The 12,147-nt window shown below is 38.1% G+C and overlaps 1 protein-coding gene across 6 annotated transcripts in view; it reads right to left on the bottom strand.

Annotated features, from left to right (window-relative positions):
* Window positions 1–12,147, bottom strand: part of LOC120928425 (C4b-binding protein alpha chain-like) — a 232,455-nt gene that overhangs the window by 14,896 nt on the left and 205,412 nt on the right. For all 6 annotated transcript variants that reach the window (XM_040339524.1, XM_040339522.1, XM_040339521.1 and 3 more), the window contains 2 exons: window positions 7,533–7,724; window positions 4,070–4,166 (listed from right to left, as the gene is read on the bottom strand). In XM_040339524.1, coding sequence (XP_040195458.1) covers window positions 4,070–4,166; window positions 7,533–7,724 — 289 coding nt within the window. The remainder of the gene's footprint in view (window positions 1–4,069; window positions 4,167–7,532; window positions 7,725–12,147) is intronic.

Consider the following 12,147-nt stretch of genomic DNA (forward strand, 5'->3'; position numbering starts at 1 on the left):
AAACACCTACCTAGGGACAAATGCTTTTGCGCAACCCATGAAATGCACAACACTTGTTATAGTGTTGACGTGCTTTGTGCTGCACAAAAACTCTCATCCCTAGGCAGGTGTGATGGGGTGCCATAGACATTCAATGGTAATGCAGTGCACCATCCAACCTAATGTCTGTTGCAGTGCATTGTTAAAACACATGTATTAATTGTCCTGGGAGTGTATATGTCGGTGCAATGCGATGATGTGAACATGCCCTACAACATTGCCTCCCCACTGCTCATAAAATGTGCTGCAAACTTATTTTCCTGGTTAAAAATAATATATGCCATAGCTCAGGCTCTGTGTCACATGACTGTAGTAATTAGGACTGTTCAATTGAGTATTTATTTTCTGTCTGGGGATTTTGCTATGAGGTCCTGCGATTTCTAGTTACATCCATATGTACATTGAGTGAGCATTAACACCCTAGGATAAATGTGTTACTGACAGGATCACCAGGTGAAAATAAAAACAAAAACAGGCACCAATGTGCCTACCACATCTAAGGACTGGTAGGCTGCAATAAATATTTTTTTTTTAGATATACTGTATGTTAACCCTTTCTATGATTAGAGGTCATTGAAACCTGGATGACCAGGCCAAATCTAGTAGTTTCAGTATGCAGTGGTTAGGGTCCTTTCACACGGCCGCACTGCGGTTTGGCTGTAGCACACTAGTCTCCCATAGACTTTCTATTATGTCCCCACATTTTGGCTTATTTTCTATAAGCGCACCAAAGATGCTGCATGCAGCGCTTTCAGAAAATTCACCAAAAATGTGAAAACATGACAGGAAACTACGGGTAACCCGCATGAAAACCATGGGACAAACTGCAACACAGCAGTGTGAAAGTGGCCTTGATCTCACTATATCTCTGTGACTAGACTATTTATAGCCCAGTTTATATACAGTACAGACCAAAAGTTTGGACACACCTTCTCATTCAAAGAGTTTTCTTTATTTTCATAACTATGAAAATTGTAGATTCACACTGAAGGCATCAAACTATGAATTAACACATGTGGAATTATACATAACAAAAAAGTGTGAAACAACTGAAAATATATTTCATATTCTAGGTTCTTCAAAGTAGCCACCTTTTGCAGCAGACACATCTCTAGAACTGTTAAGAGGAGACTGTGTGAATCAGGCCTTCATGGTAGAATATCTGTTAGGAAACCACTGCTAAAGAAAGGCAACAAGCAGAAGAGACTTGTTTGGGCTAAAGAACACAAGGAATAGACATTAGACCAGTGGAAATCTGTGCTTTGGTCTGATGAGTCCAAACTTGAGATCTTTGGTTCCAACCCCCGTGTCTTTGTGCGACGCAGAAAAGGTGAACGGATGGACTCTACATGGAAGGCATACTGAACCAGCATGGCTTCCACAGCATCTTGCAGCGGCATGCTATTCCATCCGGTTTGCATTTAGTTGGACCATCATATATTTTTCAACAGGACAATGACCCCAAACACACCTCCAGGCTGTGTAAGGGCTATTTGACCAAGAAGGAGAGTGATGGGGTGCTGCGCCAGGTGACTACCTCTTGAAGCTCATCAAGAGAATGCCAAGAGTGTGCCAAGCAGTAATCAAAGCAAAAGGTGGCTACTTTGAAGAACCTAGAATATGAAATATATTTTCAGTTGTTTCACACTTTTTTGTTATGTATAATTTCCACATGTGTTAATTCATAGTTTTGATGCCTTCAGTGTGAATCTACAATTTTCATAGTCATGAAAATAAAGAAAACTCTTTGAATGAGAAGGTGTGTCCAAACTTTTGGTCTGTACTGTATATATATATATATATATATATATATATGTAGCACTAACCCCCGAAGGAGCTGCTGGTTTAATTTGGGCCTGCACTCTACCAATAAACCCCACTAACTTGGCTCCATCCCCTTGGCACAGCTGTGATGCAATGCAATACAATACAATACAATGTAAGACAATACAAAATACCTGTATTATAACCCCAGGATCCACTGACTGCACTTGGAGTGAAAGAAACAGTATGCCACAACAACTGGATACTTAACCAGAGATATATTTTACTGTGAAATATGCAAATAAGTGATTACAGTAATTGTGCTGTCATCCCAACGTAAGACGACAGCACAATTGATTTAAACATATGCTATTTGAAAACAGTATACATAAACATTTTATACCTGGGAGCTCCCCCTACTTTATTAGCTATGCGTGAGATCTCACTTAAAGTACTTGGTCTTGGATCTTCTTTTCTTCGCTAGCTAAAGTGATTTGTAATCCACGGTTTTGAAGAGTCAAATTGAGGTGAAAATGCTCCTGGTGTAACAACTATTTTAAAAATCGCTTGAAACGTCAAATTAGATAGGCCTCAAACCTTCTCCAGTGTCAGTTTGTCTGCTCCTCTGTTTAACTATAAATCCCAGTGAGGCCTGTATATGAGTCTAACTGCGTGTAAACTTAGCAAACTGTGGGTCATGACCCGCTCACCCACTGGATCGGAGCTCCGGGTAGTAACTTTTGTTCAGGGTCCTATGACTGCAACTTGTTTCTCCGTCAGCTTCGTTCAGCTCCGCTGGATGGATCCGGTTCTCCGATGCTCGGATGAGTGTCTCTCGGTCTCTGCAATCCGGCCACTGTCCTCTAGCTCTCTGAGCTCAGCCTTGGCTCCCTAGCAGCTCGGCATCAGCATCCAGCAGCCTTTGTTTACACTCCTGTCTCCCCTCGTCTCCAAGGCAACCAAAATCCTCAACCAAACATCTCTCTGCATTACCAGTATTTGGGTCTCTCCTTGTCTCCAAGGCAATCAAAATACTAAACAAAACATCTCTCTGCATTACCAGTATTTGGTCACTAGATGGCTCCAAATACTTAAACATAGCAATGTCCATAGACGTTGTATTAAAGTATGCAAACATCAATATACAAGAATGTCAGCGCTACACACATATATATATATATATATATATATATATATATATATATATATATATATATATATATATATATATATATAAATAAAATAAAACTTTCTTTTTTTTTTTTTTTGCGAATGGACACAAATGTGCCCATATGTACAGTACATAATATATTTTGTATAATACAATTACTAAAATCTTGACTAATTTATTTCCTCCCACCCCAAATATGTTGTTTGAAAACAGTACTGTATGACCGATAAACAAATGTGTATTATTACATTTCTAGATATTTTCCATCGCTATGGCTAAATAAAGAAAAAGGTGAAACTCCCAACCTCCTCCGAACTACCCCCCCTTCATTCTGAATGCCTCCAACAGTTCCAAGGTCTATAAGAAGCAAAGTGAACCCATGAATTAGAAGGTGCAAGGAAGAGGGGGCCCCTGATCAAACGCCCACACACGTAGAAGTGATGGGTGATCATTGGAGAGACACTGAACTCTGTTAACTGAGAGATGCTGCTCTGATTGAGGAAAGTTAACAATTAATTGAGATTAGGACTTTCTGGGTATGTAGACTGTTTGATACACAGGACAGAGAGGTACTGTATTTCCCTTATGGATTACTGTTAAATGATATTCGATACATATGGATATTTTGATACAAGGCTGCTCCCAGCAAGAGGTAATTGGACATTGAGCTTTCTTCAGTGACTTGTTATTTTGTTAATTTCATTTGAGTGCAACATATGATTTTTGTGAGTCCTAGCTACATGTGTATTGTGATTAGATTAGCCCTGAAAGTTTTAAATTAGGTCATTAAATGCTCATGAGCTCACTGCATGGTGCCCCCATCCCTACAGTAAACTGCTGTGCCAGGGGCAGCCGCCCTTCCTGCCCCCCATCCCTTGTCCCGGTCCTGCATAGAGATGTGCGAAGTGAGTTGTGAGCTGCTGCCTTGCCAAGGTGCTAGCGTGGTGGTAATCTTTCTCTGTAAAAACTAGAACCATTTAACAGGTTGTATTTGCATTTCATAAATATGTTTTCATGTCTGTCTTACATGTCTTTTTTTAAACATTTGACAATGTATATACCCTATAATACATAAATACACAATAATATACTTACCCTGGTTTACAGGTATAAGTTACTCTTGATTCAAACAAAAAGTCTTTAAATTGCATTTGTCCATTAGCAATGTCCCCTGGGTTGTCACATGACAGGCCTGTAACAGTGAAAGGAAGCCATTTTATTTATTTTTTATGTACTACAATAGAAAATATCAAAGTGGAATAACATTTTCTCATTATATGTTTTTTTTTTTTTGGTCTGGCTGTGTCTATTTTGAATAGATTGTAAAGCTACGTTTTTAAAAAAAATAAATAACAAACATGTCATACTTACCTCCACTGTGCAGTTTGTTTTGCACCGAGTAGCCCCGATCCTCGACTTCTGGGGTCCCCCGGCGGCGCTGGTCGCTCCTTCCCATCGGGCAGAGGGGAAGAGCACGTCTCCAGCGAGGGAAATACGGGGCTCAGGTGAGTAAAATAGGGGGGCTGGGGGGGCCGGTCAGTGACAGAAGTTTTTTCACCTTAATGCATAGGATGCATTAAGGTGAAAAAACATGAGGGTTTACAACCCCTTTAATGGACCTATTCTGGGGCAGCGACAGCACTAATCTTTATATAAATGTTTTATTTGCTATTAATGAGTACACTAGAAAAACGTGTAATTCATAGATAGAATGTGTTGGAGTGTAAATGCACAAGCGTTAAGTCACACATTAACCACCAAGAGCTCTGGAAGGTTTTACCCCGTTCATGACCAGGGCATTTTTTGCTATTTAGGGCCCACCGCTACTTTAACTGATAAATGTGCGGTCATGCAACATACCCAAATAAAAATTGTCATTTATTTTCACACATATAGAGCTTTCTTTTGGTGGTATTTGATCACCACTGGGTTTTTAATTTTTTCAAATATAAATAAAAAAATACATAACATTTTGAAGAAAAAAAACCCTATATTTTTTACTTTCCGCTTTAAAACATATCCAATAAAAAAAATCGTATTTCTTCATAAATGTAGGCCAAAATGTATTAGCGCCTACAAACTATGGTGTATCTGTGTGTGTGTGTGTGTGTATATATATATATATATATATATATATATATATATATATATATATATATATATATATATATATATATATTGGAACTTTTTTTTATTTTTGTATAGTAGTAATGGAAGTGATCAGCTACTTATAGTGGGACTGTGATACTGACATTGGGTGGGAACTGACTACCCGACACAGACATCACTAGGGATGAGCCGAACACCCCCCGATTTGGTTTGCAGCAGAACATGCAAAAAATTTGTTTGAACACCGTTAAAGTCTATGGGACACTAACATGAAAAATCAAAAGTGATAATTTTGAGGTGAAAGTGAAACAAAAAAAAGTGAAATATTCCTTTAAATTTCGTACCTGGGGGTGTTTATAGTATGCCTGTAAAGTAGCGCATGTTTCCCGTGCTTAGAACTGTCCCTACACAAAAATACATTTCTAAAGGAAAAAAAGCCATTTAAAACTATTTTTTTGGCGTGGCCTGGTATGAATATTAAGGAGACCCTGAACCCAAAAAAAAGGCGTGGGGGTCCCACAAAATTCCATTACCAGGCCCTTTAGGTCTGGTATGGATATTAAAGGGGAACCCTCCGCCAAATTAAATGGCATGGGGTTCCCCCCAAAAATCCATACCAGACCCTTAACAATGAGGACCTCCAGACGCCGCCCCCCTCTATGTGAATTGGTAATGGGGTACATTGTACCTCTACCATTTAACCCAAAAAAGTGACAAAAACGTAAAAAAAAAAACACACACACACACACACACAGCTTGGGACAAGTCCTTTAATAAAAATAAAAAAATTCCAGCGCCGTAATCCTTCCACGAGTCCGACTTGCCGTTACGAACGATACCGCCTCCATAGGAGGCACCCGGCCGAAATGACGCACGAGACGTCTGACAGCTCTTAAGTAACCGAGGGCGGTTTGCCGCAGACACCCCAAATTGTTTGCTATTCGGCGAACGGCCGAACAGCCAATGTTCGAGTCAAACTCATGTTCGACCTGAACATAAAGCTCATCCCTAGACATCACCAGTGACACTAATACAGTGATCCGTGATAATACTATACACCAGAGATATGCAATTAGCAGACTTCCAGCTGTTACAAAACTACAAGTTCCATCATGCTTCTGCCTCTGGGTGTCATGCTTGTGGCTGTCAGAGTCTTACTATGCCTCATGGGACTTGTAGTTCTGCAACAGCTGAAGGTCCACCAATTGCATATCCCTAATGACACTGGCTGAAAAAGGGTTAACATCTCGGGGTTATGTGTGTGCCTAACAAGTGTTAATGTGTGTATTATGTGCTGCTTTTTACTAAAAATCTATTTGTTTCTTCTCCCTGCATGCCTTGTACCTGAAAGAGGCCAGCGACATACAGGTACGATAGTTGCACTAGGGTAGCCAACTGAAAACTTCCCTAAAGTTTCAGATTTTTGACACAATGCACTATGGTGCATTGCCTAAGTGTGTTGGGGTGCTATTCAAAATGAATGACACTGTGACACTGTGATGCGTCAAGGCATGTAATGCGTTTTACCATGATACATCGATGTAAACCTGCTAATTTCTTAATTATTATTACTTTACACATATTCTTATGCCGCATACACATGATTGGAATTTCCGACAAAAAATGTTCGATGTGAGCTTTTTGGTCGGATATTACGACCGTGTGTAGGCTCCATCATAATTTCTGACAACAATTGTTTGAGAGCTGGTTCCCAATTTTTCCCAACAACAGTTCTTGTCGAAAATTCTGATCGTGTGTATCCAATTCCGATGCACAAAAATCCTACGCATGCTCGGAATCAATTCGACACATGCTCGGAATCATTGTACTTAATTTTTCTTGGCTCTTTGTAGTGTTGTACGTCTTCACGTTCTTGACGTTCGGAATTTGCAAGCAACATTTGTGCGACCATGTGTATGCAAGACAAGTTTGAGCCAACATCCGTCGAAAAAAAATCCACGGTTTTGTTGTTGGAAATTCCAATCGTGTGTACGCAGAATTTGAGTCTTCACATCAGGAATTGCTGAATGTAATTGCTTGGCGTATGAGACATAAATAATAAATCTGTCTTACACATCTGAGTCTACAGCATAGTCTTGTATGTATGCCAACCCAACACGTGGTAAGAAGTACAATAATATTCACAATCTTTCCTTTCTTTATGCAACTGATATTAACTAAGGCTGGATTCAAACCTATGCATTTTTAGTGCTTTTTGCAGATTTGGACTACAGAACGTGTTCCATAGGAAACCATGTTAAATGGACTGTAGTGCAAATCTGCAAAATGCAAAAAGTGCTAAAAATGCATAGGTGTGAATCCAGCCTAAGGGGTCAGGTGTTCCATTTTTACATATTCAAAAAGTATTAGTATAAAAGATATTGAGCACATACAAAAAAATCTAGTATTTACTGTAGGCGTTTTAGGCCTCCAAGAGTTACAAACTTACGTTCACAAAATACTTCAGGTTCTGACCATTTAAGGTCAGGACCACAAGTAATTTCATTGCTTGCTTTGTCAGTGGAGATGTAGCCTGGTCGGCACTTGTATTTCAGGGATGTACCAACATTAAAATAATGTTTTTGAGAAAATGTTTCTACCAGCTCTCCATATCCAAGTTCAGAGGGGGAATTGCAGACGGCTGTAAAAAAAAACAAAAAAACAATAAAAACATTTTTTAGAAGCTCAACTGAATTTATGAGTCGCAATTAGAGGGACATTAAATGGAAGAGGCAACAGCAGGATGCATTGAAACAAATGTTTTCCTTGCCTTCACAACACATGGGGATGTGTTGTGAAGGCAATGAAAAAATTGTGGTCCAATACATCAATGGAAGCCAAGTAAAACATTAGATACAAAAGTCTCAAACACATTATCTTCATAAAAGCTAACATTATCTTGTGTTCTTTTTTGCTTAATTAAATTGGAACACAACTAGGAGAAATAATGCTACAGAAGAAGCAAAAGCACAAGTTGTCAGTTTGTTAACGTGGTTCTAAAGGCTCATGCATTCTATGCAGGAAGGTTAAAAACCTTTGTTTAAAACCTGTGCAGCAGCCCCCCCCCCCCAATACCTGAGCCCCATCAAGATCCTGCAATGTGCACAAGAGCCTTGGCTCTTCGGGGGCTCTCCCTCATGAGAGCAAGCTGCTTGCTCTGGGGGCACTCAGCAGGATTGCCGGCAGGGATCCGAGAAGAGGAAGATCGGAGCTGCTCTGTTCAAAACCACTGCGCAGAGCAGGTAAGTATGACATGTTTGTTATTTTAAAATTACTTTCATTTCTAGTAACTCTAGTTTTTAGAATCTACATTACTAAATATTTTTTTGATGTCCTAAAAGAAGAATATTTTATACAAAGTACTGTACTTGTGAAAACAGAATCTACGCAAAACTACGTAGTCTTCTGGGTTGATTCTCTTAAGGCTACTACTGCATTGTGCACTTGTATTTAACCTGGAATACTGAGGACATTCTACAAATAAATATGCATAATACTTGGGCTCATAAACCATTATACTTGGGCTCATAAACCATTAACCAGAAGTGAATATATGTTATGGTTTAATGGTTATGTCTAGAATACACAAGGTAAGAAGTTCAGTGCAAACATAGGTCTACATTTTTTATTTCATAGCAATATGTGTTCATTTTTGCAAAATGAAAAAAAAAAATCATATTTTAAAAATTAACATCTTGATTAGAAGCACATGCTGGAAATGAAATCTTTAGGTTTTTAGAATATTTTTTAATAACTTGGGGAAAATTAACACGTATTGCTAAAAAAAAATAAAAAAAATTACATCAATAAAAATGTAAACTCTAAAATGACAATTGCATTGATTTGAACCCTATGTCATGTGTATTCTAAATAGATACACCAACCATTATACCAGAACACATATGGTAATAGTATAGGTAAAGTCAATACCTAATAAATTGCACAATACTTAATGTACATAAAAAAAAAAAAATGGTAAAACTGTTTACTATTTCAAAGAATAGTAGCTAATCGTAATAATGATTTGATTATTAAATGCAAAAGTTAAATTTATTTTGTAGCTTTTAAATGAATGTGCTCTGAATTAAAAAGTGTGTTAAAGAGAACTTACAGCATTTACACCTGGATGGACATGATTTTGATCGCAGGGAAAGAGTCTATGCTAACCACTGTCTACACAGCATGTCATTAATTGCAAATAGTATAGAAAAAGCTGCATCACTGTGCAAATTAGAGTAGCATTATCTGGATTTGTTTTTGTGACAGTTTTGCCTCAAAATAACAGATGCAACAACCTTAAAAAAAGATGCAGTGTCTTGAAAATGTATGCATACCCCTTGACATTTTCCACATTTTGTCTTGCTACAACCAAAAAACGTAAATGTATTTTATTGTGATTTTATTTGTGATAGACCAACACAAAGTGGCACATAATTGTGAAATGATAGTAAAATAATAAACAGTTGTTTTTTTTTTTACAAATATATATGTGAAAAGTGCAAATTTAATACATTTACATGCAGGTTTTTTATCCACAGTGAAACACAGCGCCATCAAATGCATCTATAGTCCATTGCAGCATACCCAGCAGCCACATCATTCTGTAATTGAAGTAGTTTGTTTAGGCTGGGCCTAACAAACTATTTAAAGCAATGTTAAAACAACGTTAAACAAATTTCCTATGTAATCAAAGGATGTGCAAAATGTAATAATTTTTGGTTTCTAAACCCTCAGTCCAAAACTTAACTGTAGCCAAAGAGAGGAGTGCCTTTTCTCTTTGACAAAGTTTTAGAAAAACAGTGGTTCTTTTTGTGCAGACTTCCCCTCTCTGCCAACCATTTCTCTGCAAAATGCATCATACAAAGCTATTCCACTTTAAAGCGGTAAACTTTAGACAAATTATGTTGCATTTGAAGCAGTCCCCCACCCCCACAGTACTGTTTTTTCACCATAAGTTATTCCAAGTCTTCCAGGTTGAATTATACTGATCATTTAACCTGGAATACTGAGGACATTCTACAAATAAATATACACAATACCATGAATAAGTGAGCTTCATGGGCCATCATTCATTGTGTATAGAAACAGAACGGTGCTGATGTATTGAGATTAACTAAAACTACTGCACACAGAATCTGTTGCAACTGTGCACAGTAAGCAATCAGCTTGTTCAATTAAGCTTTGGCAATTAGGCTCTTCTCACACTTCTGCAACTTAGGATCTGACTTGTGAGAACTAAAGTCGCAGGACATGTGAAATGCCATGTATCTCTATGAGAAATGTTTCAATTGATACTACTGAAATCGCTGCGACTTCCAAAAAGGTTCCTGCACTACCTTGATCCAACTTCAATGCCAGAGATAAGTCTTATTAAAGTCTGCTAGTGTCGGCTAGTGTGAAAGAAGAATAAAACTTAGAGGCTGATTGGTTACAATGCACAGCTGCACAGATTCTGTGTGCACCAGCTTAAAGCAGGCCATACACGGTCGAATTTCGAACACATTTTTTTTTCAAAATCAGAAAGTTTTTTTTTTTGTGATCTGATGATGCCACCATTGATTTTCGAAATTCAGCCGACCAAACCTTTATGTTGCCGGGAATATTCATGTCTCTCCGGGAATATTCTTTACTCTCCGGGAATATCCTTTTCTTGCACATGTGCGTTTTTTTTCCTATTACATTTCTCGCACGATTCTCCCATAATTGATCAGAAAATCGTTTGTTTTTCAAAGAATTTCCAACATGTCGGATTTTTCAAATTTGTTTGCCGCACGAAAATCGGCTGTTGCTGCAGCCCACTAACAGTACGAAATTCGTCCGAAAATTCTTTGATACGATTTTTGAATTTTTTTTTTTCGAAATTCGAACCGTGTATGACCACCTTTAGTAAATCCAAACCCCCCCCCCCCCCCGTGTGTCAAGTGAATGTTCTAAAGACATTTGAAAAAGGGGAGTATAAAAAAAAGAGCAAAACATACTGTATATGTGGGGGACCCTCCAAGGGGTCTGAACCTGGAGGTTGGCTTTAATTTAGTTTAGAATTCCCATGATATGGGAATGCTATGCATTACTTAAATAAATATTACCCCATGTTAATTTAATTATGAGATACGTTTTTGTCTCGTTCTCCTTGCCCAGTTACTACCACTAACCACCAAATCCAATATTTGAATATTAGTCATTCCCATGTGCATTATATCTATAAGATGCTGAGGTAAAATGTAATGGGGTATCTTACCCATTAAAAGCAGCTGTAATTTTTTTGAAAGACATTTCAAGAAGAATTCAAACAGAGAATTGCAGTGTATGCAAGCAAATTACAGTTGTCTAATTACTATAAAAAAAGTCCATGTCATTTTTTTGTACCATATGCAGGGGTGGATTTACAATTAGCCAGTCTAAAGCCTCATACACACGACCAGACTTCCATCAGACAAATCCGTGGATTTTTGTCAGAAGGGAGTTGTCTGTGATCTTGTTCTGCATACAGACGGCAGAACATTTTCAGCCAACATACACCAAACTTTGCATTTTTTCAGCTCTTTATTGACACCCTTTGGGCAACTTCTGCTATTGTTGTCTGATGTTTAGCATTGGTTCGGAGCATGCGTGTTTGTACTTTGGATTTTAGTCCGACAGATTTGTGTACACACGATCGGATAATCCGATGGAACAGATTTGTTGTCGGAAAATTTTAGAGCATGCACAGCCAACATTTGTTGTTGGAAATTCAGACAGACGTGTTTTTCGGATAATCCGATCATCTGTATGCTCCATCGGACAATTGATGTCGGAATTTCCATCAACAAATGTTGGCTATGCATGCTCTCAAATTGTCCAATGGAAGTCTGGTCGTGTGTATGAGGCTTTAGGCAAGTACGTATAAGCATCCCTACCGAAGAAATGGCTGTTAAGTGCTTTAGTGATTTGGAGGGATTTAGAGTATATTCCAACATAAATATCATAATGCAGCAAGTTCAGGCAAGGTAATATATTGAGTATACTGTATACATGTCATATGATATACAGTATTACAATTTTGTTTCAAATTTGGTTGTTTGTAG

The sequence above is a fragment of the Rana temporaria genome, chromosome 2 (genome assembly GCF_905171775.1).
Source record: "Rana temporaria chromosome 2, aRanTem1.1, whole genome shotgun sequence".
Classification (NCBI taxonomy): Eukaryota; Metazoa; Chordata; class Amphibia; order Anura; family Ranidae; genus Rana; species Rana temporaria.